The sequence below is a fragment of the Numida meleagris genome, chromosome 2 (genome assembly GCF_002078875.1).
Source record: "Numida meleagris isolate 19003 breed g44 Domestic line chromosome 2, NumMel1.0, whole genome shotgun sequence".
NCBI classification, from domain to species: Eukaryota; Metazoa; Chordata; class Aves; order Galliformes; family Numididae; genus Numida; species Numida meleagris.
This window is the reverse complement of record NC_034410.1, coordinates 113847149-113873154: the sequence shown is the minus strand read 5'-3', so window position 1 is coordinate 113873154 and position 26006 is coordinate 113847149. Positions and strand designations below refer to the sequence as shown.

The following is a 26006-nucleotide window of genomic DNA, read 5'->3' as shown; positions in this document are numbered from 1 at the left end:
GCTTTATCTTAAATTCATTAGGTCTAGACTGAAACAAAGAAAAATGAGGTTTACCCTCAAAATCAGTTCACACACACAAGTGCACTCCTCCAGCTTTATAAGGTGGAGGAGCTGTTTGTAATGTACCACCATCTCATCATCACCCCACTGATGGAGGTTATCACACATACAGGTCTTCTGACAGAAGAGTTAACGTGGAATCTTATTCATGTGCTTCAGGCATGTCAGTCTAGTTGTCACAAGCCACCAAAAGAAGGCGACCAAGTTACCTGGTCAACATATGTGAACTACTCTAACAAAAATCACAGAATCATGGGGTTTGGAAGGGAGCTCTGCGGATCATCTACTCCAACCCCCCATGCTAAAAGCAGGTTCCCTAGAATAGGCTGCACAGGAACACATCCAGGTGTGTTCTGAATATCTCCAGAGGAGACTCCACAATCCCTCTGGGCAGCCTGTTCCAGTGCTCTGACACCCTTACGATAAAGTTCTTCCTCATGATTCTATGGAACTTCCTATGTTCCAGTTTGTGCCCACTGCTCCTTGTCCTATGGCTGCACACCACTGAAAAGAGCCCGGCCACATCTACTTGACTCCCACCCTTTAGATGTTTATAAGCACTGATAAAATTCCCCCTCAGTCTTCTCTTCTCCAGGGTGAACAGTCCCGGCTCTCTCAGCCTCTCCTCATACAGGAGATGCTCCAGGCCCCTCATCACCTTTGTGGCCCTCCGCTTGACTCTCTCTAGAAGCTCCCTGTCTTTTTGTACTGGGGAGCCCAGAACTGGACACTGTACTCCAGATGTGGCCTCACCAGTGCAGAGTAGAGGGGGAGGATCACCTCCCTCGACCTGCTGGCCACCACAAGGGCACACTGCTTGCTCATGGCCAACCTGTTGTCCACCAGGACATCCAGGTCCTTCTCTGCAGAGCTCCTTTCCGGAAGGTCAGCTCCTAACTTGCCCTTGTTGAACATCATCAGGTTCCTCTCTGCCCATCTCTCCAGACCTCCCTGAATGGCGGCACAGCCTTTTGGTGCATCAGCCACTCCTCCCAGTTGTGTATCATCGGTAAATTTGCTGAGGACGCACACTATCCCTTCATCCAGGTCACTGCTGAAGATATTAAACAAGACCAGAAAAAGACAAAGGGAGTCACTCCTGCAAGGGCAACACCGTAGCAAGTGACAAGAGTTCTTAAACAGTAAAGCCATCAGCAGAACAAACATCTGCCCTAAAGGAATTGAGTTTACACTGCCCCCCTTTGTTAACTGCAAAACTATTTCTAGGTCAGTTCTAAGAAAATAAAAATATTTTATACTGTTCTTCAGCCTCTGTATTTTCTTGAAGGAAGGAACAATCATATTAAAGATTATTTATTACACTTAGAAGTACTGACAGGTAAAATAAGTTTTCTAGTCAGACGTATTTAATTCGCAATTTTATATTTGACACCTCACAACTTTTAAAATAGTCCTTATAAAACAGAAATGAAACTACTTACTGGTTGCATAGCTCTGGCTGTCTAACTAAGTTTTGAATGAATTCATTCAGTCCTGCTCTTCTCTGTTTAATAAAATCTGAAAAAAAGATTTATTAGGAATGGTCAGATAATGAAATAAACTTATTTTCAAGTTTAAGATACTTGAGGATTTTGATGGATAAGTTAAAAAGAGCGAGGTGAGAACAGGATTGGTTTAACGTATGAAAATCACAAGTTTAAGAACATTCAGGTGAGGTGAGAGAACATATTTCAGTTCCTCTGTAATGCTACTTTGAAATGTAATAAGACAGGTGGATTTTAAAGCACTTCAAGAGTGATGTGCAACCACAGTGTGCTAACTCCTGCAGCCTTCTTTGCGTGGGTGAGCCCTCCAGGTCCTGATTTCTCTTGGAAAAAAGCCACAGGCAAAACTGTCACACAAATCATGTTTTTACATGAGCAGTCCCACCAAACAGCATATTTCCATCATTAATGAAAATGGGAAAGTTGCACAATCATCCAGCAAGTGCTCAGATGTAACCATTAAAGATAATTAGGTAAAATACTTCTCTTTCCATCTTGGACATAATCTCTAATGTTAAATAAATAAATCCTCAGAATCTTTGCGATTTTTTTTTAAGCAGTACGGAAAAATATGCGAAGGACTTGAAATAGGGAAAAAAACCCAAGAAGTCATAGAACAGAAGAATCTTGTCTTCCATTGCTCCTGTCAACCATAAAAAGTATTTTTCCACTAAAAATTTACACGTGTAAACATTTTCAAGGTATTCTAATGACATTTTCTGTAATGAGCAGGTTACTTAAAACATTTGGAAAAAAAAGACCTGAGAATTTAAATTATTAAGAAAAATACGTTGTTTCAGGAACATAATACCTAAACCTGAATTACGATATGAAATAATACTCCAAAACAGGAGGGTGAATTTGCATAAAGATTTTACATGAGTCACCAGAATCAGCTACTTAAACACGGTAGATGCTGAATGTAGTCAGCCACTCTAAGACTAGAAACCTATCCACACTGTTGAAGAAAAAGCATCCGCATCAAATCCGCTCAAATATGTGCTGTCACTTTTTTGTTCTGTATTCTGACTGCTTTCTATTATTTCCCTCTGCTCTGTTTTAAAAGTTAAAATTGGATTAATTTTGAAATAACCTAGATGACAAAAAAAATTGAGGCTTTAGATGATAATGTATGCTAAGATAGTATTTTTAGTAGACCTTGGGAAAGGCATATTTTGGTTTCACTCTACTATGCTTATGAATACAGTGCACTAGTACAATACTGAATACCCAAGTTGCACGTAGAAGAACGGACTGACAAAATTAAGACAACTTTCCAAAGCTGTAAAATACACCTTATTTCAGAAGAAAGCAGAAACACTACATCAAAGTTTTAGTAAGTTAGCGTTAAGATCAAGAATTATTTAAATGAGCATCACCCTGCCCTGCAGCAAGAAAAATCTTAAGAACTATTTTCTCATGCTTCCAGGATTACAAAGTATTTGATGAAAATTTAAAATAAGTCTGAGGATTGTATTTTACATACATAATTTTAATAAAGTTTTAGTCTTCTCTCCTCCCCCCCATTTAAACTCCAGTTTCCTAAATCTGAATCCAAGAAATCCAACAGTGTACTTGGCTGTATAGAAGACCAGAAAGCGTGACATTACTAGGTCCTCAGCCAGCTCTGAAGTCCCAAGGTTGCAGAAAATGAAAGATGACACAGTAAAACAAGAAATCTTCTTCAGAAGAAGCCAACAGAGGAAAGCAAACCTGGGTAATTGTATGTGATTATTAAAAAAAAATAAATGAAAAGGAAGCTTCATGTCAAGTTCCAGATGATTAACAGTAACTGCTAAACATTAAGATGTTTGAAAGAACCCTTAAACCAAACACATGCCAAGAAGGTCAGCACCTCTGGATCCATTGGTACTGCAGCAAAAAGAAAACAAGTATCGGAGAAGGTACAACTCCAAACATAGACTGATCATATCAACAAGCCAGTAGAGGGGTGGTTCCCAACGACCATCAGGGAAATCCCTCAGTAAAAGGGCCTGATTAAGGGTACAAAAACACAGAGCAAAGGCCTGTCCTGTCCAGTTGCCTTTGTATTTATTCATCCGTGGCACCGCTTACGTTGATTCAGTGTACTTTTAAAAGTGATTTTCCATTAATATTTTGATGTGGGCAGGGCAATCTTAATTGGGACCTATCAGTCCTACCTGGATCACACAGTGATCTTACCAAACAAGCTTCCATAAATGCAACAACAACAGGAAGAGGTTTGTTTTCATCTAAACTGTCCAAGAAAGTACACTTCGATATGAAGTTCAAACGCCCTCAAGGATAAATTCCTCAGTTGCTTAAATTTTTAGGGGGAAGGAAAGTCACACAAAGCAAATTTAAAGTTCAACAGGCATATGTTTAGAAGAGCCTGTGATTTGGATTTTGCTTTTACGTCTGACAGAATCTCTCACAGTCCTGAATATGACACGGCTGGTAAGAACCATAACACTCAGTACAAAAGAGGTACCGTGCCATTAAGCAACAGTTTGTCCAAAATCACAAGGAAGAATATCTACCTACACTAGTTCCTGTTCTTTACTCAAGCATGACTAACCTTTGGTTTAGTCACTGGTTTGAGGATTGCTGTAATATTCATCTAAGACAGCTTCCTGTAAGCTGCAACAGATCAAGTCTCAAACAAAGACGTTAACAAAACAAGAAACAACATAATAACTTACCGGGATCAAAATTATCTCCAAATATTCTTTTAGCTGGAATCTTCAGGTTCATAGTGGGAAATTGCTTCTTTAGCTAAAAATATAAACACATAAAATGAAACTATGCCTACACTTTTGCTGTGATTTTTACCATCACCATTATAATTATAGAATCACAGAATGGATTGGGTTGGAAGGGACATTAAAGATCATCTAGTTCCAACCTATCTGCTGTGGGCAGGGCTGCCACACACCAGCTCGGGCTGCCCAGGGCCCTATCCAACCTGGCCTTAACCGTCTCCAGGGATGGGGTGTTTGCAGCTTCCCTGGGCAGTCTGTTCCAGTGCCTCAGGGTCTGAGTAAAAAGTTTCCTCCTAATTATCTAGTCTAATTATCTCCTCTCTTTTAGCCTTAAACCATTCTCCCTCATCCTATCACTATCAGATAGTGTAAAAAAGCCTGTTTCTCTCCTGTCTTCTCCCTTAAGTGCTGGAAGGCCACAGTGAGGTCTCCTGGGAGCCTTCTCTTCTCCAAACTGAACAAGCCCAGCTCCCTCAACCTTTCTTCATAAAAGAGGTGCTCCAGCCCTCCGATCACCTTTGTGGCTCTCCTCTGGACCTGATCTGACAGCTCAACATGTTTCTTGTGTTGGGGAACTCAGGCCTGGACGTAGTACTCTAGATATGGCCTCACGAAGGCAGAGTAGAGGGGGACAATCACCTCCCTTGCCCTGCTAACCAGGATACAGTTGGCCTTCCAGGCTGCACACTGCTGGCTCATGTCCAGCTTTTTTGTCCACCAGGATCCCAAATCCTTCTTGGAAGGACTATCTCAAGGGGTTCTTCTTCCAGTCTATCTATGTATTTGGGATTGCTCTGACCCAAGTGTCACGCCCTGCACTTGGCCTTGTTGAATCTCATTAGGTTCTCATGGGCCCACTTTTGAAGCCTGCCCAAGCCCCTCTGGATGGCATCCCTTCCTTCTGTTGTGTCAGCTGCACCACTAAGCTTGAATCAGCAAACTTGCTGAGGGTGCACTTGATCCCGCTGTCTATGTCATTGATAAAGATGCTGAAGAGCACTGGTCCCAAGACAGACCCTGAAGGACAACGCTTGTCACTGGCCTTCACCTGGACATAAAGCATCAACTACAATCCTTTGGCTGCGACCATCCAACCAATTCACAGAATCACAGAATGTCAGGGATCAGAAGAGACCTGGAAAGATCATCTAGTCCAATCCCCCTGCTGGAGCAGAACACCTAGATTAGGTCACCCAGGAACACATCCAGGTGGGTTCTGAATGTCTCCAGAGAAGGAGACCCCACAACCTCTCTGGGCAGCCTGTTCCAGTGCTCTGTTACCCTCACTGTGAAGAAGTTTTTTCTCATATTTATGTGGAACTTCCTATGTTCCAGCTTGCACCTGTTGCCCCTTGTCCTATCATCGGATGTCACTGAGAAGAGCCTGGCTCCATCTGCCTGACACACATGCTTTACGTATTTACAAACATTAATTCCTTAAACAAATAAACACTTTGTATGTTTTGACGATCGATTGGTAAATTGGAAACTTCCCTCACTACATAATGATCCTTGGAAAAGGAACCAATTTTGAGTTTAAAATTCAAACAAATCGAAGCTAAAAAAAAAAACACAACAAACACCATCATTTTCTTTAAACAGCCTCCTACAGTTATTGAATGTTGACTCAAACTCCTCAATGAGGGAATTAACTGAAGCCTTAATGCTGGAAACAAGTGTTACTCTGTGCTATCCTGGCACAGTGCCATAACCTGCCTCTTGCTTACCGTATTGTAGAGTTTATCAAACTCTGCATACCGTCTGAAGACAAACCATTCATTTCTGCCAACCGAGACCAACACTTTGTAAACCTACAATAACACAAATACAAGTTAATGTCAACAGCAAAGTTTCAGAAAACCTCCCAGGTTTAATCCCTGGGTGAAAATAAGGCCAGCTTGTTAATTTTATTGTGTAAACATACTGGTTAAGCTATGTATTTCTTACAGTAGTCACAAACATCAATCATCAATGCAAAGGATTAGGAGAGCAATCAAGAAAGTATGGCAGTTTTCAGAAATTTTGCTTACCTGGTGCCTTAAAAAAAAAAAAGCTAATATCAAATATCAAGGAAGTAAAGCACTTTAAACACTGCAGATTGCCTTCATTGAAACCTGGTGAGCAAGCACATACAGAAGACAGATAAAAAGAGAACAATTCCTTGCAGCATCTTGAATGCATATGAATAGCGAGGATCCTTGCAGACAGTTGGGAACCTGGACAATTCTAAATCCAACTGAAATCATTCTATGATTCTATGAATTCTTCAAGGGGAAAAAATAGTGGTGATGGTTGAAATTCGGCACAGGTTATATAGTACAGTTCTGGGGTCAAGGGAGGAGTAGCTGGAACCTGCTGCAAAATTCTGGCCATTCAAATCCCATGACAGCAGAGGACTCTAGTAACTAGGCAAACTGTGGATTCCTGGATTCATAAACCTACTTGATAGCTGGATCTCCTATCCCCTAGCAAGACATTTCCCTCTTAAGCAAGCAGTTCATCTTCCTTCCCCATCTTCCTGTGTTTCCAGAAAGAGCCCAGCTTTTCTTCAGGAAGAAGATGAACACGGCAAGGAAGCAAGTGCAGAAAGCTGCTAATTCCTGATCTAGAAAGCTGGGCTGATGCCCTGGTGGCCTCCTTCCCTTCTGTCCTGCATCAGCAGCTCACCCTATGTTTTCATGCCTTTGGGCACAATTACTACCACCAGCTACACTTACCCTGACTGCTTCTTGGAAGGCAAGAGGAAAGAAAAAAAACCAACAACCACCCATCTAGAGTTGTTCAGATAATAACGTTTGCAAACCGAATTAAGTCCAAAGCAAAACTTGCCTTAAACAACTCCTAGAAAATAAAAAAGATCCATCCAAGACCTGTAATCTGTGGATAAGTAATACTTTTCAAAAAATAAATTTAAAAAAACAGAAGACAAAACAAAACTCCTGACACCACCACCATCACAACCACCATCGTAAACTGTCTTCCCAGATCCAGACTGGACAGGACCCAGCTATTTCTCAATGTGATTTCCTCATGGAAGAAATCACTGAAATCAAAAGGTTTCAATTCTGTTTTGGTAGCTTACACTCCTAGACTGAATATTCAATTTGTATTAAACAAAAATAAGTACAACGGTAGGATATACATTTTTCCAATTTCAAGAGGGCAAGCATTGGGAAATTAAGGAAACTAATTATAGTAAAAAAAAAAAAAAGACATAAAACCCACAGTCTCCATGAAGCTGTAACTTATTACATGTTACAAATCTGAGAAGGTTTCCAGATTTCATCAGAAAAATTAAGATTTCTTAGTGAGTCTGTGTATGACTGGGAGAGACAAGAGAGGAGGTCAGGAAATTCAATTAAGCCTTAGGCATTAAATAACATAGGGATAAAAGCAAGGAATCCAGAACACAACTAGTCAGCACAGGCAAAAGAAAGAAGGCCACTATAAAGTAAGGACAGAATAGCAATTAGCATAGCCTATGTGTGGCCCAAAATAATTAAGTATTGTGCCTCTGTTTAAAAAGAAAATGAATGTTGAATCTTCAAAAAAAAAAACAAACCAAAAACAAAAGGCAGGACAGTGAACAAGACTGGATATACAAAGAGGCTGGTTACAAGGAATTAAGTGGAAGCAGAAAAGTTTCATGGCCAGAACATTAAAAATATGCAAACGTGAAATTATTATTAGTTTCCTTCCCCAACTCACTCCCCAAAGAAGGTAATAAACATACCAAATACAGGTAGTATTTATCAAAAAACAAATTTAATGTTCAATTCAAAGGTTATGCAGATGCTCAGGAGGAACTAAGAGCTCATTTCAAAGACAAAACTGAAAAGTTTGACTTATTTATCAGAACAAGGATTCTACAGAGGCATGACTGTTTCTAAAAATGCTTCAGTTAGGGTAAGTATGAGAGCTAGACAATGCAAAGTTGCACGTACTTGTGTCCCTTCTGTGCCAACATGAAGTGAACCACAGTAAGGTTTGAGCTACAATTTATCATTTCTGTTCAGATCAGTAAGATTCTCGACTAGTCTCATAACAGAAGCAGCAGTGATATGTGCTGTAACTGATAAAGTGGTAAAGCTTATACAAAGTAGTCACTTGAAGTCTTTCCCAACCTTTGTCATTTTAACGTTTTCTTCCACTCTAAGGCTTTTATTTCTCCTTACGGAATTTGTACAGACATTGCCATCAGAAGCAGTCAACTATGACCTAACACAAAGTTGCTCAGAACTAAGTGTTCCCTCCACCCCTCTCTCACTCTCATCCAAAAGCAGAACTGACAGGCTCCAGTCATTACAACACAGCTACAAAAGAGGAGGCAAAGCGAAAGCACTGACAGACATGCTCTGGAATTCAGTGTTCCTACCACAAAGTTTAGCATGACCCTCACTTCAGTCATCAAATCCTACAGCACACAAGGCAATAGTCATAAGCTTGGTTGTTGAAAGTAGCCCTTGTCATGCTGCTAATTACTCCTTGATGCAGAAAGTAGAAAATGCCAAGGCAAGGCACACCTCCACATAGCACAAGCTGGGCTGGATTTTCATTTTTTCTCCTCCTCTCTACACCCAATCTCTGATGTTTCCTACTATTGCTGTTAGAGCCTTCTAAAGGGCATGCCCAGATAAAGTGCCTTTGAGTAGCTAAGGCTGTCACACAGATATTTAGGTAAAATGACAAGGAAATCTAAATATTAGTACGTTCCCCAGATGAACCAGACTGAGACTTTTTAACGGCGGGACTGCCAGCGCTGAGGCAATAAAACAAGCTTGTTTTGCTCAAGTTTAGGCTTTTATTTTTATTTGCTCTTTTCAGTTTCACACACATTCAAAGAATTAGTAATGTCCTCTTGTTCCTTTTATCAGCACATTTATGCCTCAAATTACACTCTGACGTACTTGCAGAATTGAATATCATTCTTCTCTGAGGAAAAGGAGGGGGAGGGAGGAGGAAGAATAATTAAGTAAATCTTTGTTTTGTTGTATTCTTCAGGCAGCAGTTCAGTCTAAGTGTATTTACACTTCACTTCTGAAGGGTGACTAATTCAGAGAGAGAGACACAGAATAAGCTCAGAGGAAGTTGCACAAGAGCAATGAAACAGTCTGAGCTTTTTAAATGAAGGATTATTATACTGTCTTTGTATACAAACACACACAAGTGCACAAAACTTTGTTTTTCAGGCTGCGATAATCACAGAATGGGAAGACTATTTCCAGAAAGAAGGTCAAACTGGGAGACCAAAAAAGAAAGGGAGGGGAATGACAAGGAGTGGAAATGGGAACAGGATAGGAAAAAAACTCATAAGTATTACAATCGGAAAACAGGAAGGAAGAGTGAGAAATGGTCTTTCAAAAATGCGATGATTTATGACTTTTTTCTTTTACACACAAAATATCATAATGTGATACCTACAAAAAATGGCAATTTCATAAATGTATTTTATTCCTTTACAAAATAAATGTTTTCATTAAAAATAAATCACGTAGAATGCCAAATCTTAATTTGATTTGGCACAAAAACACTATATCCACATTTGAAAACTTCCATATTTTATATGAGAAAACACTGCTATTTGGGGGCGGGTGGAGGGGGAGTATCAGAAATTTGCAAAGCCAAATTGTTTTTGCAGAAAATAGTTAAGCACTGTAAAACATTCACAGCTTCTCACACTGGACTATGGCCAGTACTCACAAGAGCAAGTGAACAGATTTCTGAAAACCTGTTGAAAATAGAAACAAGCTCACTACTGAAAACAAGTAACACTTCCAAGTAGTAATAACCTATGCATTTGCCTACAATGCTTATACTCATATACTTACAGTAAACCTTTTTTTCTTCTCTCTGTGTTCATCAGAGCTGGGAATGCTAACACTTGGGCAGCTTTCCTTGAGATCCATTGTATGCGTTCTTCCAGGAAATTCGTTACAGGACCGTGCTTGGGGTGTTGCAATCAGAAGGTATCTTCAACGGTATTGATCGAAGATACGCAGCTCTTCTCGAGAAAACGTGAATTCCATCATGTAACCTTAAAGTGAACACAAAAAGGAAAATTAAGTCCAGGAACACTTAGCTCGTCGTGCTAAAACCTGTGTGACAAGAACTTTTCCTCACAGGAAACACGCTTTACTATGCATGCACGTAGATATACACAAGATTTTGCAAGTTTTCATGCCTTTGGTCCTTCGTCAGTTCACTGAAATCGCTCATGTTCTCTGAGGACCTGACTGCAACACAAAAGCCTCCTGCATCCATTCTGGAAATAGATTTGGGGTCCACTTGAAGGAATAAAGACAGAACCAAGAGAAATAACAACTATGCATCAGCTGAGAAAAACCACTGCCATGTATGTTCTAAAGGGTTTCTTTCAAAACCAAGTATTTTCAACTGCATAAGGCGGTACCAGAGGGCATTTCAGATTCGTCAGGACATGCTGAGCAGATTTAATTATCGCATCAGAGATCAAAGATGACATGAGAAAATATTTTTTTCATGTGAATTTCAGAGGACACAGGTAGCATCACGTGCCTGAATATCTACCCTCTACCTGGCAAATTCTGTGATCAGCAGAACAGTAAGGTGCCTGCCTGTTCCCATCAGCAGAGCAGTTCACTTCCTTGCAGAACTTGAGAAAGACAGAAGATCAGAGCACTTGGTGCTAACTGGATGCTCCCTGACTGAGGGGGAACACTCTCCCCACCTGGCAGCGAGTTCAATTGCTTACCAGTCCACACCTCAAGTAACAGGAACTTCAGGAGTGCCGGAGAACACCAGCATTTCACGCTGAAATACCTACAACCTCTGTTCAGGCCTGCACAGCCTTCTGAAGTGTGTGGTTAGTGAGAGCAGCTCAGCTTTTAGAACATTGCGCGCCAGAGTTACAAACATGAGAGAAGTTTGGTGTTTTTTTTTTTTAGTAAGAGGAGACCGCTGTTCTCTTCAAAACACCCAGAGGAAAAAGGAGCGCCCAGTTCAACATTTAACTCCCTGTTTTCTTAAAACAGGGAGGTATTAAAGTGGACTGCGTATTTCATACCATAAAATTCCAAAAACACAAGCTAATCTGATGTAATTCTGCTATTAGAGAGACACCCATATTTATGTTGGCAAGAAGGCTGAAGCCCCTGGAATTCAGTGAAAAGATGTTCTCGATAGCCTACTAATCATAGTCAGTCGACTATTTTCTTATTCTCAAAAGCCAGATCACCTAGATCCCTGAGTCAAACTTTCACGTTATTATTCCTCCTGTAGTAGTTTAAAATTAAGTAATTTTGAAAGATCAGTATGGTGACTTTAAACAAAAAGGAGTGCTTGAAACTACTGTAATCACAGCTGAGTCACAGATCGTCCATACTGCAACATTAGCAGAAAATCACTTTTTGTTACATCTGCAGTCAGTTCAATGTTCTGTTCTTCACCGATCTGGCAATTACAGGGTTGAGCTTTTTTCCTTCCCCTTTTTATTGGACTACATCATGGTTACTGACCTAGAGTTTCAACTTGGTTTCTCCATTCCTTTGGCAAGCCACTGTTAAAACCCTTATTATTACAAGGTACAGTTCCCTTTTCACACTAGCACTTCCTTAAGACTATTCTTCACCCATTTCCACACGCTAAAATTATGATCTGAAGGTTAACCGTGCTCTTCACCACCCACTAAAATAGTCAATGGGCACTGCTTTCAGTCAGTGTTTCACTAAGCTTACACTTCACTAAACACTTACATCAATCTTCAGCCACTTCAGATACAGCATCAAGGAACCGAGCACAAGTCCTCCCTTCCTGCTCATCACAAAAAGAAAACAGCAAAGCTTTAGCAAGAATTAAGAGTTCCCTGACTGATATCATTCAAAGTCTTTCTCTTCTTGTATACAGACACTCATTCCTAACATGCGTGCATTCGCTCTCACAATACAGGCTGCACCTCTCTGATCCCTTTCACTTTTGATTCTTGGTGCCACAGTTCCACCACTACACAAGTAGTACTATGGACCAAAAGCTGTAGCGCAAAGAACGTTACTTAGCAGACTGAGCTTTATTCCAGATCTGAAGCTCAAAGTTCTAGGGGAAACAAAAGGAGGAAGTGTCACCCAGATTAATTCAGGAAGAGTTTATTCATCTTGCTGGGAGAAAAAAAGATAGATCATCTGACAAGTTGAAACTGTAATGTTCATGCTCCTTTCTTTAAGCTGCCTGGAAGCTCCCCAGTTGGGATTCTTTTCCTTACCTGAGGCATCTCCTGAGCTGTGCCTGGGTCACCAATGCTGTGTGGAACCGCCCAAGTTGGAATAAATACATTATCAGTTTGGCCGCTACACTTCAGAAGATACAGCTTCTTTTAAATTCTATTTGTCATGAGCACATTAGCTCTCAAGAACTTCTGTCAGAACTACAGGTCCGCCTGTAGAACTAGGGATAGATTTACCTTAACCTTCTCCATGCTGAATTTTTAGTAGCGGGTAAAACCACTAGTGCTGTGGTAACTACATGAAGTAACAAGGAGCAAAGAGATGGCATTTTCACACACAGCTTCAAAAAGCACAAACCACAGTGTCTTGAAAGTTGCCAGATATGAGTGAATGTAGTAGACACTGAGAAGTCTCTGCCTCTGGTTATAGCTTTTCTGTGGCTAAGAACGAGCAAACCCTGGCCTCACTGTTGGCAACAAGCAGAAAGGAGGAGGACCTTTTTTAAAAAAAATAAAAAACAGGCTGCAAAATAAATACCCTAAAATCATACTTCAGCACACAGATAATGCAGGACATTAACACTGAGATCAATGCTGTTAAAAACAACTGTGACGAGCTAAAACTTTCAAGTTGCCGCAGTATCAAAGTCTGGAACAGGGGAAGGCAGAATCCGATAGACGAGGGAAGAGCAGAAGTCACGCATCCTCCTGGCAAAGTTTCAAGCCTGGCCAACAGCTCCACTTCCATTCTCTCCACTCCGGCTGTCCAGAAGCAAGCAACATTTTCACTGTTTCCTGTAGGAAACCACAACAATGCCGAATTTCAAGCTGACTCTTGCCTCTGCTGAAGTAAGAGCGTGGCAATAGCAAAACTGACTCAATATGAACATACATAGGCCTAGTAGACACACAGATGAAGAATTATTTGAATGCCTCACAACAAAGCACTTTGCGCAACCTCATTACAGTTACACGAAACAAACAAATACTATGGAGTTCAGTGATATCCAGCAACCTCCTCTCAACTCCTTTCTATGCAAGCCAGGCTCCACCTATGTTATAAAATATTTCTTAAGCTTAATCTGACTGTTTTCTTTTTCTAAATGAGAATAACCTGAAGAGCATACCAATGCATAACCAAAGACCCTTACTCTTGAAGCTCATGAGTCAACCTCTACCGTAACTAGGCTAGAAAGCACTCGCTGCCTTCATACCGCTAGTCAAATTGCCCTAAATGCCTCTGACTAAGGCTGGAATAAATCAGCTACTATATTCACTCCAAGTAATACAAGGGAAGCAGAGAGAACAGTCAAAAAGCCCAAAGCCAGTCTTCCTGCAAGCATAATTGGAAGACTCACCAGAATCCATACTCACCTACCAGAACAGAAGAGGCATTTCCCCTACACACTAAAAATCCTCCTGGAAAAAGTTACTCTAGGACTGAGTTACAAGTAAAACCAGCTGCTGAAAATCCCACCTGAGTGCAATTCCAGCTACAGAACAAACTTAGAGAAACCAGAACAAAGACACAGGAGACAGTCCTACAATTTGCTATAGACATTACTTGATGTCCCCTTACTTTAGAGAGCACCACCTTTGGCACACTTTTCATCACTTCCTCAGCCTTCTCCACAAACACCTTGACATCGACTCGACGTATCACAGAACGTTATGCATATTTTGAGAAAGCCAACTTGTTCTCTGCTCTGTATGATGAAAGGGAGTGACCCAACCATTAGCCACCAGGAGATGAGATAGAAGCTATCCATAACCCAATCCAGAAACACAGGGTGAGGAAAGACAGGGACAGCAGGAGCCACAAAAGAAGATTCAAAAGCAAAACACAGATCACTGTTCTTCTCTAAGGAGAGACAGATACCCAGAAGCTGTTGAATAACCTGGTTCTGAAGGAAACAGGCTGTGCACAGGCCACCCTTTCAAATACCACACACATACCATTTCAGTATGAAAATGCTAGATACAAGTGCAGACCTCTAGAAATTAGAGGTGATGAAAAAGGAGAACACTAACCAGAATATTCTCTCCAAACCCTGTCTTATCCCCAAACCCTCTTTTAAATCAGCCACTGGTATGAAGGAAAGAAAGGCTGCTCCCTGTTTACACACCCACCATGTACCTTGCTTGTTAAAAATCCTCAGCTGCTCCAGCATAAGGAGCAAATCACTACTCCACAGCCATTTGGGCAAAGTCCAATTCTACCTGCTGTTCTTTTCTACAAGTAGAAAGAAGCAGTGAGCTGAAAACTGAACCAAGGGAATGAAAACAGTAACTTTTTTTTCAGTCTCTACTACTTCCCACCACCCTACTGAAGTAAAGAACATCCCTTCTCTCTGTCCCACCTCCCAAAATAAGCTCCAGTAAGTTAATATATGTACCTCATACAAACAAATATATATATTTACATTTATAAATATACAGTGTATAACATATACATAAAATATATATTCTACATAGAAAATAGGACTTGTGGCTCAGACTGGATCTATTTGCATTCCTGTTTATTACATGACAGAATGCAGGTTCTTTGCTGTGGTAAGCAATCCCCAAGTAATAAAACGGGCATTAAGCACAACTACTGCCAATAAAAGATGGCTTCTAATCTGCACATGGGTATATACTAATTTAATCTTTAGCCTGTATCTACAGTTTCCAGAAAGGTCACAGCGTCTCAGACGGTGACTGACTTACAGCAACAGCAGATCAAGCAAGACCCAAGCTTGCATTACACATGCTACCTGCACATTTTTGGCATACTTCCTTAGCCTTCCTACACACCAGGTCCAATTACAGTTAAGGGCAGATGCCTAAGGACAGCGCAGACCAGAAGTTGCAGCAGCACCACCACGAGCTGCTTCCCAGAAGTCTTGCACATACTGATACCAGCTGCTTGCAACTTATTCGGTTCTACGTAAGAGGGCAGTCAGGCTTCGGTAAACACACAGCATATAATCCCAGCCTCATGTCGCCCCTTTCACAAAAGGTTAAGCTGGTGAAACCCAAATTTCAGTTCCAGATGTACTGCCCTTTGTTTTTTCTACATGACCTTGAACAGAAGTCACCAACTGTTCCAGTTTCACTACATGAATAGATCCGGATTCGCCTTAGTTTAAGATTAATGTTGTTACTGTGCATCCAGCACTGAGAAAGTTACTGGGGTTTATGTACTAAAATTGGCAAGAAATCCACACAGCGGAATGTATCAGGATTTAAAAAACAATGAAGGATGCAAACCCAAGCTACGGTTCTGAGCAGAACTCATGACTGCCCAGAACCATGCGGCTGTGGGATGGGGAAAAGGCAACACCCTAAGCAGCAGAATAATGAAAGACAACAGAGGAAGAGCTTTTAGCACTACCTAAATTACACACCCAGTTCACCACCGCTGGATTTCTCATGCTACGGGTGCAACTACCTCTAGCATTTTACACCCATTTTGCAAGGACAGTTTACACACTCCTACAAGTAAACACACACACTGACCTCAGGCGTTCTGGAGCTGCACAGAGCGTTAGGGTGTTCTAATTGGGTGAACGCACAGATTCAGAGCACACTGGTTTATGCACGTATAACAGAGCTTGGTGCAGTCACGTCAGATGTGGTGAGGCTGTAATTTACAATGAAAGGGGGAAATTAAGGTTGGAAAACAATTTTAAGGCAATTCATCATCACCCTATAACCACAGGGGATGCTTCAGCCTTGAAGCCTCACGGTGGTAAAACAACACTGCTCATGAAGTTAAACCTGTACTTCTGACCCAAACAAGCACCTCTAAATGTCTTCAAAGGAATAAAGGGGTCTGGCTTCCCACCTTTGAGTTATTGGAAATGCCACGCATGGAGACTGCCCTGACAACATTAACAGGGAACTTTCCAAAAGGCTTTCCAAAAGCTCGGAACAATTTTTCCTGAACTCTTAAGTGTCTTTGGGAAAGCACTCCTCCACATACACCTCCTCTCTTCATTATTAGTTCGTATCACAGTCATTAGAGACATGGATGCGCAGGTGAGCGCTTCAAAAAAATTACATCAGAACTATATTTAGATCCCTAGACTGAAAAAACACGGGAGCAGTTATCGGGACATCTTTTTCTTTAATGCATTAAAAGAATCAAGGAACGAAATAACAGCAGCCTTATGGAGTCAGGCTCCACTCTGAGCGAGGCTGTAAGCACGCTGTGCCCGTGCACGAAGGGCGTTACACAGAACGCTGCAGCAGCTCCGCGGTACTCGCAGGATCCCTCAGGGCCAGTTAGCGGGACAGAAGCGAAGCAGTTCAGTATTTCGAACAGCTGCTACAGAAGACACATTCACAAGAACATAAAAACAAGCAGGCGAGCTGTCAAAACGGCCGCAGCCCTCGCACGTTACGACGGCCTCGTAATTAACGTCGTGGCAATTACAGCCCTCACGGGTACGCGGAGCCCCCGACCCGGCGCCACCTGACGCGCAGCAGCGGCCCGAGCTCCGCTCCGCGAAGCGCCGCACGGCGGGCAGGGCGCCGCCACCGCACGGGCAGCACCGCGGAATCAGAACCGCCCGGGCCGCGGGCAGGCAGCCCTCCGCAGCCCCGGAACGCCGCCGGCTGCTCACCTTCCCGGGCTCGTCCTCAGCCCCGCGGGCACCGCGGCTCCCGTCTGGCTCTCCGGGCAGCGCTTCGCTTTCCTCCGCCTCACGCCCGCTTCAGGAATGCCGCGGGCGAAAAGCACAGACGCGCACGAGCGCGCTTTCGGTTCCAACGGCGGAAAAAAGAATAACAGAAACGAAGCGGAGGAGAGAGGGCTCCACCTGGGTCGGGCGGCTGCCGCAGCCTCCGCCTCAGCGCGGCGCCGAGCCCCGCGCCCGGCCCCCGCAGCCCCGCACGTGCGGCCCTCGCGCCGGCCGCGGGCAGGAGAGCACCGCGCGCCCCACTCCCCGCCCCGGGCAGCGCGGGAGGGCCCGCCCGGGCGGCGGAGCGAGGCGGGCCGCCCCCTGCCCGCCCACGGCCGCTCCCCTCCGCCCCCGCGGCGCCGGGACACGGCCCGGGCGGGGCTGCCCGGCGGCCAGCGCGGCCCCCAGCCCCCGCGGGACACGCCGGGCCACAGCTGGAGGCGGTCTGCGGGGAAGCGCTTCTGTAGCCTGCGGAACTGGAGGGTGGGTTGCAGCGCTCCTGTTGCAACGTCGGACTGCGTAAGCTTTTCCAGAGCGGACTGTGGCCATAAGGAAGTTAATAAAAATACATATTCCGGAAAAAATCTGTTTCAGTGGCAGCATTGCTTCCACTTCGTTAAACAGGCCTATGTGTTCAGGGCTGCCAGGAGTCCGCAGGGACACCTGTGCACATTCAGCTTCTACACATACAGCCTTTAACCATGAATGTTTATCTGTTGTATAACACACATGAGCTGCAGTCTCTAAACGTGCATATATTCACCACCCAGACAAGGCTGAAGAGGCAAATATCCAACACAAATGATAATTCTAAGTTTGAAGTAGCAATTATGTCGTTTTATCCTCTTCCGTGTAAATATCTGAAGTGATTCAGTGGATTTCAAAATCATTCTTCGCTTTTCAACTGCTGTGTGAAGAGTGAGCAAGTGGGAATGCACACTACTGTATCCACGTGCCCCAATGCCCAGCAGCCCTCCTCAGCAAACTGCTTTACCGGTGCTTGGTGGAAAAGCCCTGCGTTCTGCAAGCATGTCTTCACAGGACTCACACAGGCCTGACGAGACACGGTGAAGTTCCTTGACGCAGTCACAGGTATCGGCATGTCCCTGGCGAATCCCAGGCAAGGAGATCCGGTTTCTGAGCAGTCCTGCTGTGAGTTTCTACACAATCACACCATCACGTGCTGACAGTTGTCCAAGAGCTCTCTGCACACCAACCAGCAAAGCAGCCTGGCATGGTTTGAAATACGTCAGCGTTCTGGTGAGCGTGTTGCGACTGTGCGCACACAGGCTGCAAGTCAACTGGACCGCAGCCTGCCATTTCAGCAGAGTCCTCCCAGGAATGCGTGAGGAATTCTCCCATCTGAGCCTGCCCTTTTCCAGTTTGGGAATTACATAGTTTTGGGCAGGCTCTGCTAGATCCAGACACTCTGCATGGCAGCAACAGCCTTCTGTTGAGGTATCTGCCTTGCGCTCATGGAGAGTTTTTAAGGAAACTGTGCTGCTATGTCTTGTTCTGATCCCAGAAGAGAAGGCTTTGAACTTCAGTCCGTCCAAGTAACTCACTGGCAAATAATTTAATCAGCTAATCTGTACGCAGGAGTTGTTTTCAAGTCATTTAGCAGTGCCCATCTCCCATCCAGTCGATAGGTTTTGGTTAATCATTCACTCATCAGCAGGGCCACTGAATGGAGCCATACTGATTTACAGTAGAGGGGCCTCAGGGCGGGAGAGCAAAGAACCCTGGCCCAGGGATAGTTTAACTCTGCCCACCTGACCACACAGTCTGAGCCTTAAAGCTCTGAACGAAGAGATAAATATGTCCTTCCTCACAGCTGAAGACTCTCTGAAGACTGGTCTGTCATCTGTTTAATCTTATGTACGTATGTTGTAGTTCCTCTCACTATGGAGCTGGCCTCAGCCTAAGTAATTACAGAGCAGCAATGTGGTATGTATCCCTAAACTGCAATTTGCCAAAATGAATTCCACAGCAAATGTATCTATATATTGCATCACATCATACAAAACACTGCTAAGGTCCTGACATTTAAAGTAATCCCAATTTACAGATTTCTTTGATGAGCTTTTAAAGTTCAGTACTCTAATGACAATTTGTTTTGGGATACTCAGTGGTACAAAACCACAGAGCTAAACTTGCCTGTAAGTGAATGTACAAGTCAGCACTCACTCTGATGTTTTTATCCATGGGATCTCCTGAGCATTCCCCATTTATGTTTCCGTGGCAAGTAATGTACGCAATGAATCTAGCCTCCACCAACTGCTTTGCAGTACCTGACTTCTGAGGAATGTTACAAACCTATGAGCTGCACTTCTTCCAAACTATTTAAAGTTGAAGAATGCCAGTGACTGAGTGATGGGAGAAGAAAAAAAAAAAGGAAAGAGAAAGGAAGGAACTGTTTCAATCCACTTGGATTTCTCCAAGCCCAGTACAAACAGATAGCACTACAATATGAACTATTAAGTGTAAAGTAAAAGCTGTTCTTAAAATGTGCCTAAATTGGTATGAAAATCTCTGTCACTGACCAAAGATCAGAAGTCTAATTTTATCAGAGGTCTAAAACAGACAATATAAATAAAAACACTGTAAGACAAAGGCAAACAGGAATGCAGAAAACTTCTTTAAACTTAGCCACAACCTTTGTTAATAAGCACTGTTCCATATGTATATTCTGTGGTACTTAAATATATATTCAAATATTTACACAACAAGCACAATCACTGGAGAAGTGTAGTTCAATATTTTTTATTACTGTTAAAACATTGTGGGTCAATTGACTAACACCTGGAAATAACCATCTCACTGTCGGCTTCAAACATTTTCACACCCAGCTTGCTATCCTACACCTTATGTTCACTGATAACCTCCTTGCCCCAAAGAAAGGACAATTAATAGTCAATTTTGGACACTGAAGTTGAGCTAATGTCTGGGATCAAACTGTTCTGTGATTATATCTTGCATACCAGCAGCTCCAATTAAACCAAATTCTCGTCTATATAAAGCCCAGCAAAAGGCATGAATGTAACCCTGCCATGAAATCTTCTTTTAAGTAATTACTGTTAGACTTTAGCCTATAAAGCCCCAAACTTAGACATCCCTCAGGAAACAATTGCTGGCCACTGTACCTAACTTTGCATTTGCCAAATGATTTTAATCCAAGAACTCTAGTCTAGGGTTCTGGTCTAGTACCAGATCTGGAGGTTGGTGGCCCTGCCTGTGGCAGAGTGGTTGGAACTTGATGATCCTTGGGGGATCCTTGGGGATCCTTGGGGTCCCTTCCAACCCAACACATAAAATACAAACATACAAAAAACACCAACCCTCCCCCCCCCAAGAAAAAAAACCCAAAACTCAAGCTACCTCCAGCTACCCAGGATTCTTACTGTCACAGAGACCCCATAAAACATACGAAGACAGACAGATATCTGCCTTTTTCTATCATTCTATGCTCAGTGCATATCAGTTACACTCACTCTGCTTCCCAGCCTCTGGTTCAGATTCACCTGATTAATCCATATCCATCCCCACTGACACCCAATACTCACCTACTGGAGAAAACAGCCTTCTAAGAGACTCCCTGGGTACACAAGATTACCAGAAAACATAGGCTGCAGAGGATAAAATCAAATGGGAAAGTGATTTGGCTGAAAGCCTGAGAGTTAAGACTGTGGAAAAAAAGACAGGCTTACACTCCACAATGCATGTGCAAGAAACAGTGTCACTAGGTAACTGTTCTTTACTGAAGCTGGTTTTGTAACACTTAATGGATGTATGCATATTAATAGCTTTCATTAAACTCATTTTCATAGTTGCATGCCTGTGCTTATTAGAGGAGCCTGAATAATGGTTCGGTTTTACTTGAGCTCTGTAGGAGAAATGGTTTTTTCCTCCTTTTTTTTTCATATTTTCAATCAGCCACAAAATGTCTTCAGATTACAGAGAGTCTTTCAATGTGGAGGAATTGAATGGATACTTAAGAGACCACTTTGTAGTAATATGCTTCAGCCTCTGCTCCCAGAGAAACCAACACACCAACCTAAACTAACACAAACCACCTCAGTAAGAACTACTGAAAGAGTCAGCTTTACCTCAACAAAGCTAAAAACTTGCAAGGCAAGGAGACTTCTCAATCCGGAATGACATTCACAGTGAACTGACAGTTTTCCAGAGCTCCAGACACAAAGATGATCCCTACTTTACAAGAAGAGTGTTGTGGGGCACAGAGGCTGATGGAGATCCGAACCAGAATGGAACCACACTTAGCATAACAAACACTGCTAAGCAAGGCAATGGATAACTGTAGAAAAACAGTACTAACCTGCATCATTTCACAAACATCACAGAGTCTGCATAACGTGGACCAGAGGAATGATGACAGCAGCACTAGATCAAAGAAATTATTCACAGAAGCTTAAAAAGAAAAAAAGGATTAAATCAAGTGACGCACGTAACAGAAATGAATGGTGGTATACAAGTACACAAGCAAGCATTGTGCCAAAAACAGCAGTGTCACTAATAAAGAAAAACAAGTGTGGCTGACACAAAAGCGAGTTAGGGGAACGTGTATTGCCTAACTTGTAAAAGGAAGCTGCCTGCCAGTGCTCTTCAGAGTAATTATGGTTTTTGTTAAGAATATGTGAAGCGCTCAGTCTCTTCAGCAGCGCCTTTACACCCCTGGAAGACACTGCCAACAGCCCACTGATTCTGTGAGCAAGGGTAACTGTAGAAAACTGCAACTGCTCTCAGTCACGTGCAAAGGTCCTCTAACAAAGAGTTCAGTGGCACCTTCTGTGCCTTGACATTCACATTTATCAGTGATGCGGTGCATATATAGCATGTCTGGTCCTTCCTAGAAGCAATAGCATCACTTTGAACGTTCAGTGGACCTCTGTGGGACTTCTAAACATCTGTAGTCTGCATTGAACGGCCACACTTACTTATCTGCTCCAAAATCAACGCAAACAGCTCACGTGCTGTCCCGGTATCACCTCTAGTAAGTGGAAAGGAAACATCTCTGGAGAAAAATTGGACACATGGCACTTTTTACAGTTTTCATCTTAGTCCAAACATAGCCCTCATTCCTCACAAAGCAAATAAGACTCGACCTAAGGGTGTCTTCCTTCCCCCCCCCCATAAAAGCCAATTTCAAGTTTCAGATCTTACTGAGCTTTCAGGAATTTGAATTCCCTGAAAGGCAGTCATCACCATATTCAGAGCTGCATACAAGCCAGGGTACGTGGCGGTTCTTTGTATGCTTCAAGTTCAGTTATGTTCCATACAGTCCTTTAAAACAAGAAGGAATCTGTTTCAGCCCACAACTATAGGCAAATCCCCCATAGAAAAGGGAGTTTATGAGCTTAGCAGCCATCACCACACTGTGGGGAAATACTGGTGACAGAAAATGTAACGTGGAGGGCTGAGTGATATGGGAGGAAACCTGAAAGATTCATTCCACTAGGAAAGTCAGGAACCTCGTGAGCCTGATACCAACCTATAATCCACACCATACCATAATCAGCTTCACATTTTATCCAAATCAACTATTAGTAGAGAACATACGTACATGCAAATCAAGTTACTGTCACAAGCATTAGACAGGATTTTAAAGGATGGAAAACAAAATGAAAATATGGGGACAAATGAGGCCGTAAGTTATCCGTTTTATCCTTTTATACAAGAGTTCTACTTTTTTATGTTCTGTTATATGGCCGAAATCCTCAGTATATTTTTCTAAATCTACTAAGGAAAATTCATTATTTTTCTACAACATAGTGTTATAACTAACAGACCTCTGGGCAGTTTGATACAGGCAAGCAGTTTGGGGCAGAAACTGCATAAATGCATGGTGGGATTTCAAGATAAAAAGCAGTTATCAGGCAGTGCAATACCATATCTGCCCTTAAAATATGAGCACCCGTTTTCCTCTCCTTGTGCTCTACATAGACCTCCTCATACATAACTAGAATGTATTATTATTGCAGCATCAGTCACTTTGGACTGCTTTTTCAGTTAAGGCAAGCTGAACAATGTATTCTGTTATAACACAAACAACTCTGATGATCAGTTTCTAAAAATTACCTGCAACACAAAGCACTTCAAGTGAGCAGTGCGGTGCACGAAGCTGCCTGACAAGGCTTCAGACTCAAAGCCCCCTGTGCACACCCTGTTCACATACTTACCCCACTCACTCTCCACCAGCAGACGCAACCCAGACAGAGCCCTGCTAACCACGGGTGCATGGACGTATACCAGTATCTGAATATACTCAGTGGTATAGAAATAGCTCTCTGGGCTCTCACCTCTTTTACTACACTCACTCATTGAAGTGAACAGTGCAGAACAGGTACCCTAACAAAATCTCTACAGACAAGTTCAGCTATCAGGAGGAGGATAATGGCACAAATACTGAACTCCGGATAGAGACACAGAATCGCTTAGGTTGGAAAAGACCCTTAACATCATCATTCCCAACCACAGATAGCCTAATTTACTTTAGCTTTCCATTGTCCTAGAGATGCGCCCTGTCAGTGCTGCCTCGAGGCATTTGCTTACATGAACATTTTGCACAGGCTTTACATGTGTTCTAAATATATGAGGGAAAGAAGTGCGCTGGACCTGACTTTAAGTCCCACAGAGTTCTACAAAAACAAAACCAAGAAAAAAAAAACAACCAACCATGTATAACAAAATACCAAAGATAACAGGTTGCTTTACAGATACATGCAAATTAAGTTCTTCACATGTCAAATATATAGCTTGCTGGTATGTGCCAGCAAGTTCTGGGGCAAGCTTCAATAGATATGTATACATGACAGTAATCAATTACTGTGTTGTTAAATGCTTTGAAGCTGAAGTTATCCAATATACCTCTTGAAGTATCAGCGCTAGTTGCTAAAAAAAACCTCCTCCCAACTCACAGTACGATAAGACCTGCATTTGTTCTTAACATAGACTCTTTGGTATTCAGCTTATAAAAACTGCTTCATAAAACAGGTCAGCTCGCTGAGTATGCCCAAGATCTGAGCAGTATGTGCGGGAAGGTATGCTAAAGCTAAGCTAAGTATAATAAAAAAAGCTCTCAAAGTAGTCATTTTGTATGGATGTTTCTTAATTCAGCCACCCGAATCCCAGCTACAGCACGTTCAACTAGAATTGCAAATACAGGCTTGGGTGAACAAACATGCTCTGGTAAACAAATGCTTTGGCACACAATGTCATGTAGGTGGGGTCTATCCAGAATGTCAAGAATTCTTCCCCAAATCATAGAGGTGAGTGAGAACACAACCACTATGTTTGGTTTTTCAAGCTATTTACTGGTTGTTCATCTGTCCAAGTATTCTATTCAAATGAAACTAAACAAGGGTGGGCCTTTTTTTTCATATTTGCTTTTCCACCCTCCTCCTCACAGTCAATATCTTCACTAGTTGGCACGAGATCAGGAGGGTTCACTGTGAGTCTCCATTCTCTAGCTACTCTCAGTTCCTGCTGTATTAAGCCTTAGGAAATAAGCAGAGAGACAGGAAGGTTCAGAAGCTTTACCGTGATGTAAGGAAGGATGTGTCACTGGTCATCTCATTTGACAGCTGTTTTCCTATTTTAATTTGCTCACAGCCTTTTTCCAAAATAGCAGCACTTTAAAAGCAACCTAAGATTTACAGAATAGACCAGATTTGGATTTACTATTCTATTAATAGCTCCAACAAATTGTTTACGTCAAAAGATGCATGCATTCTGCTATAGCACTGATCCATGCCAATTCAATAGTAGAAAACTGATAGGAACAATTTAAAAGCCTCTCCACCAAAGCAGGAAGCTGCATCTCTGTCCAAAAAGGAGAGAGATCAAAGGAGAATTTTGTAGAAGTTTATTATTTTCTGTCCTTACTTTGTTTACATGTTTATCTAGCCATTTCCTCATGTTCGCCTGATGCCCAGCCTATTACTAATCCACAGAGAATATATATTTCCACCTACTAACTACAGAGTCTGGCTTGGTTTTTGTTTGTTTGTTTGTTTTTTGTTCTCCAAGCACTCTCTTCTTCAGTCCTCAGAGTTTTGGGTCAATGTTTTATGTGTTTACATGAGTCTCAACTATGAAGTGATAGATTTATATAGACACGCATATGTCCTGTCCTCTTACACCAGGTAAAACCAATACAATATAGGATGATGTCTAAGAACAAACTAGGGCAGAGGACAGCTGATCAACCTTTGGAATCTACTTAACAACGTATCTTTCGTTTCATATGAAATAACATGGCAATCTAGCAGAAACAGTTAAATATATATTGTTCATCCTGAGAAAAACTAGATCTGAGTATGAAACACAACTGAAAGTTATGTAAATCCCCCTAATCTCGATGTCAACTCAAGACCACTATTTCATAATAAGTTTTTAAAGGGCAAATGTCAGTATTTAATCTTCCAGGCCAGCAATTTTTTGGATGTTAGCTATTACGGTGTTGGGCGGTAAGAACAGAAGGAACAAGGAAAGGCATGGTAGGTTACTGCATGGAACATGAATACTAAGTATGAGAATTTTACCTGCTGACATTTTCCTACAGCTATTTTAAAGGGACAATAAGAAGCAAATTACTTAAAATGCATTGTATTTTCCTGCAGTCGTCATTCAAAGTAGTCAAATGTTTCGCAGGAAGGTGTTCCTGCACACAACTCTAGACAACTCTGTTTTCCTTCTGTAAGACGTGAGAACATGTCCGACTCCAAATACGATGTTCTCCAACAGCGCTGCACAAATTAAAGTAATTTTTGTAGACGACAGAACAATTTCAAGCTTGCGTAAGAACACAAAAGAACAA

At 42.3% G+C, this 26006-nt stretch overlaps 1 protein-coding gene across 8 annotated transcripts in view; it reads right to left on the bottom strand.

Annotated features, from left to right (window-relative positions):
- LOC110393269 (serine/threonine-protein kinase Sgk3) overlaps positions 1-26006 on the bottom strand; it is a 56958-nt gene that overhangs the window by 17312 nt on the left and 13640 nt on the right. For 2 of the 8 annotated variants that reach the window (XM_021385939.1, XM_021385940.1), the window contains exons 3-6: positions 10138-10343; positions 6037-6120; positions 4250-4322; positions 1503-1578 (exon numbers count right to left, since the gene is read on the bottom strand). In XM_021385939.1, coding sequence (XP_021241614.1) covers positions 1503-1578; positions 4250-4322; positions 6037-6120; positions 10138-10215 — 311 coding nt within the window. In that variant the 5' untranslated portion in view covers positions 10216-10343. Of the gene's footprint in view, positions 1-1502; positions 1579-4249; positions 4323-6036; positions 6121-10137; positions 10344-12039; positions 12098-16004; positions 16129-17113; positions 17416-18164; positions 18189-26006 lie in introns of those variants that run through there. The other 6 variants (XM_021385944.1, XM_021385945.1, XM_021385941.1 and 3 more) reach the window with 6 other exon arrangements.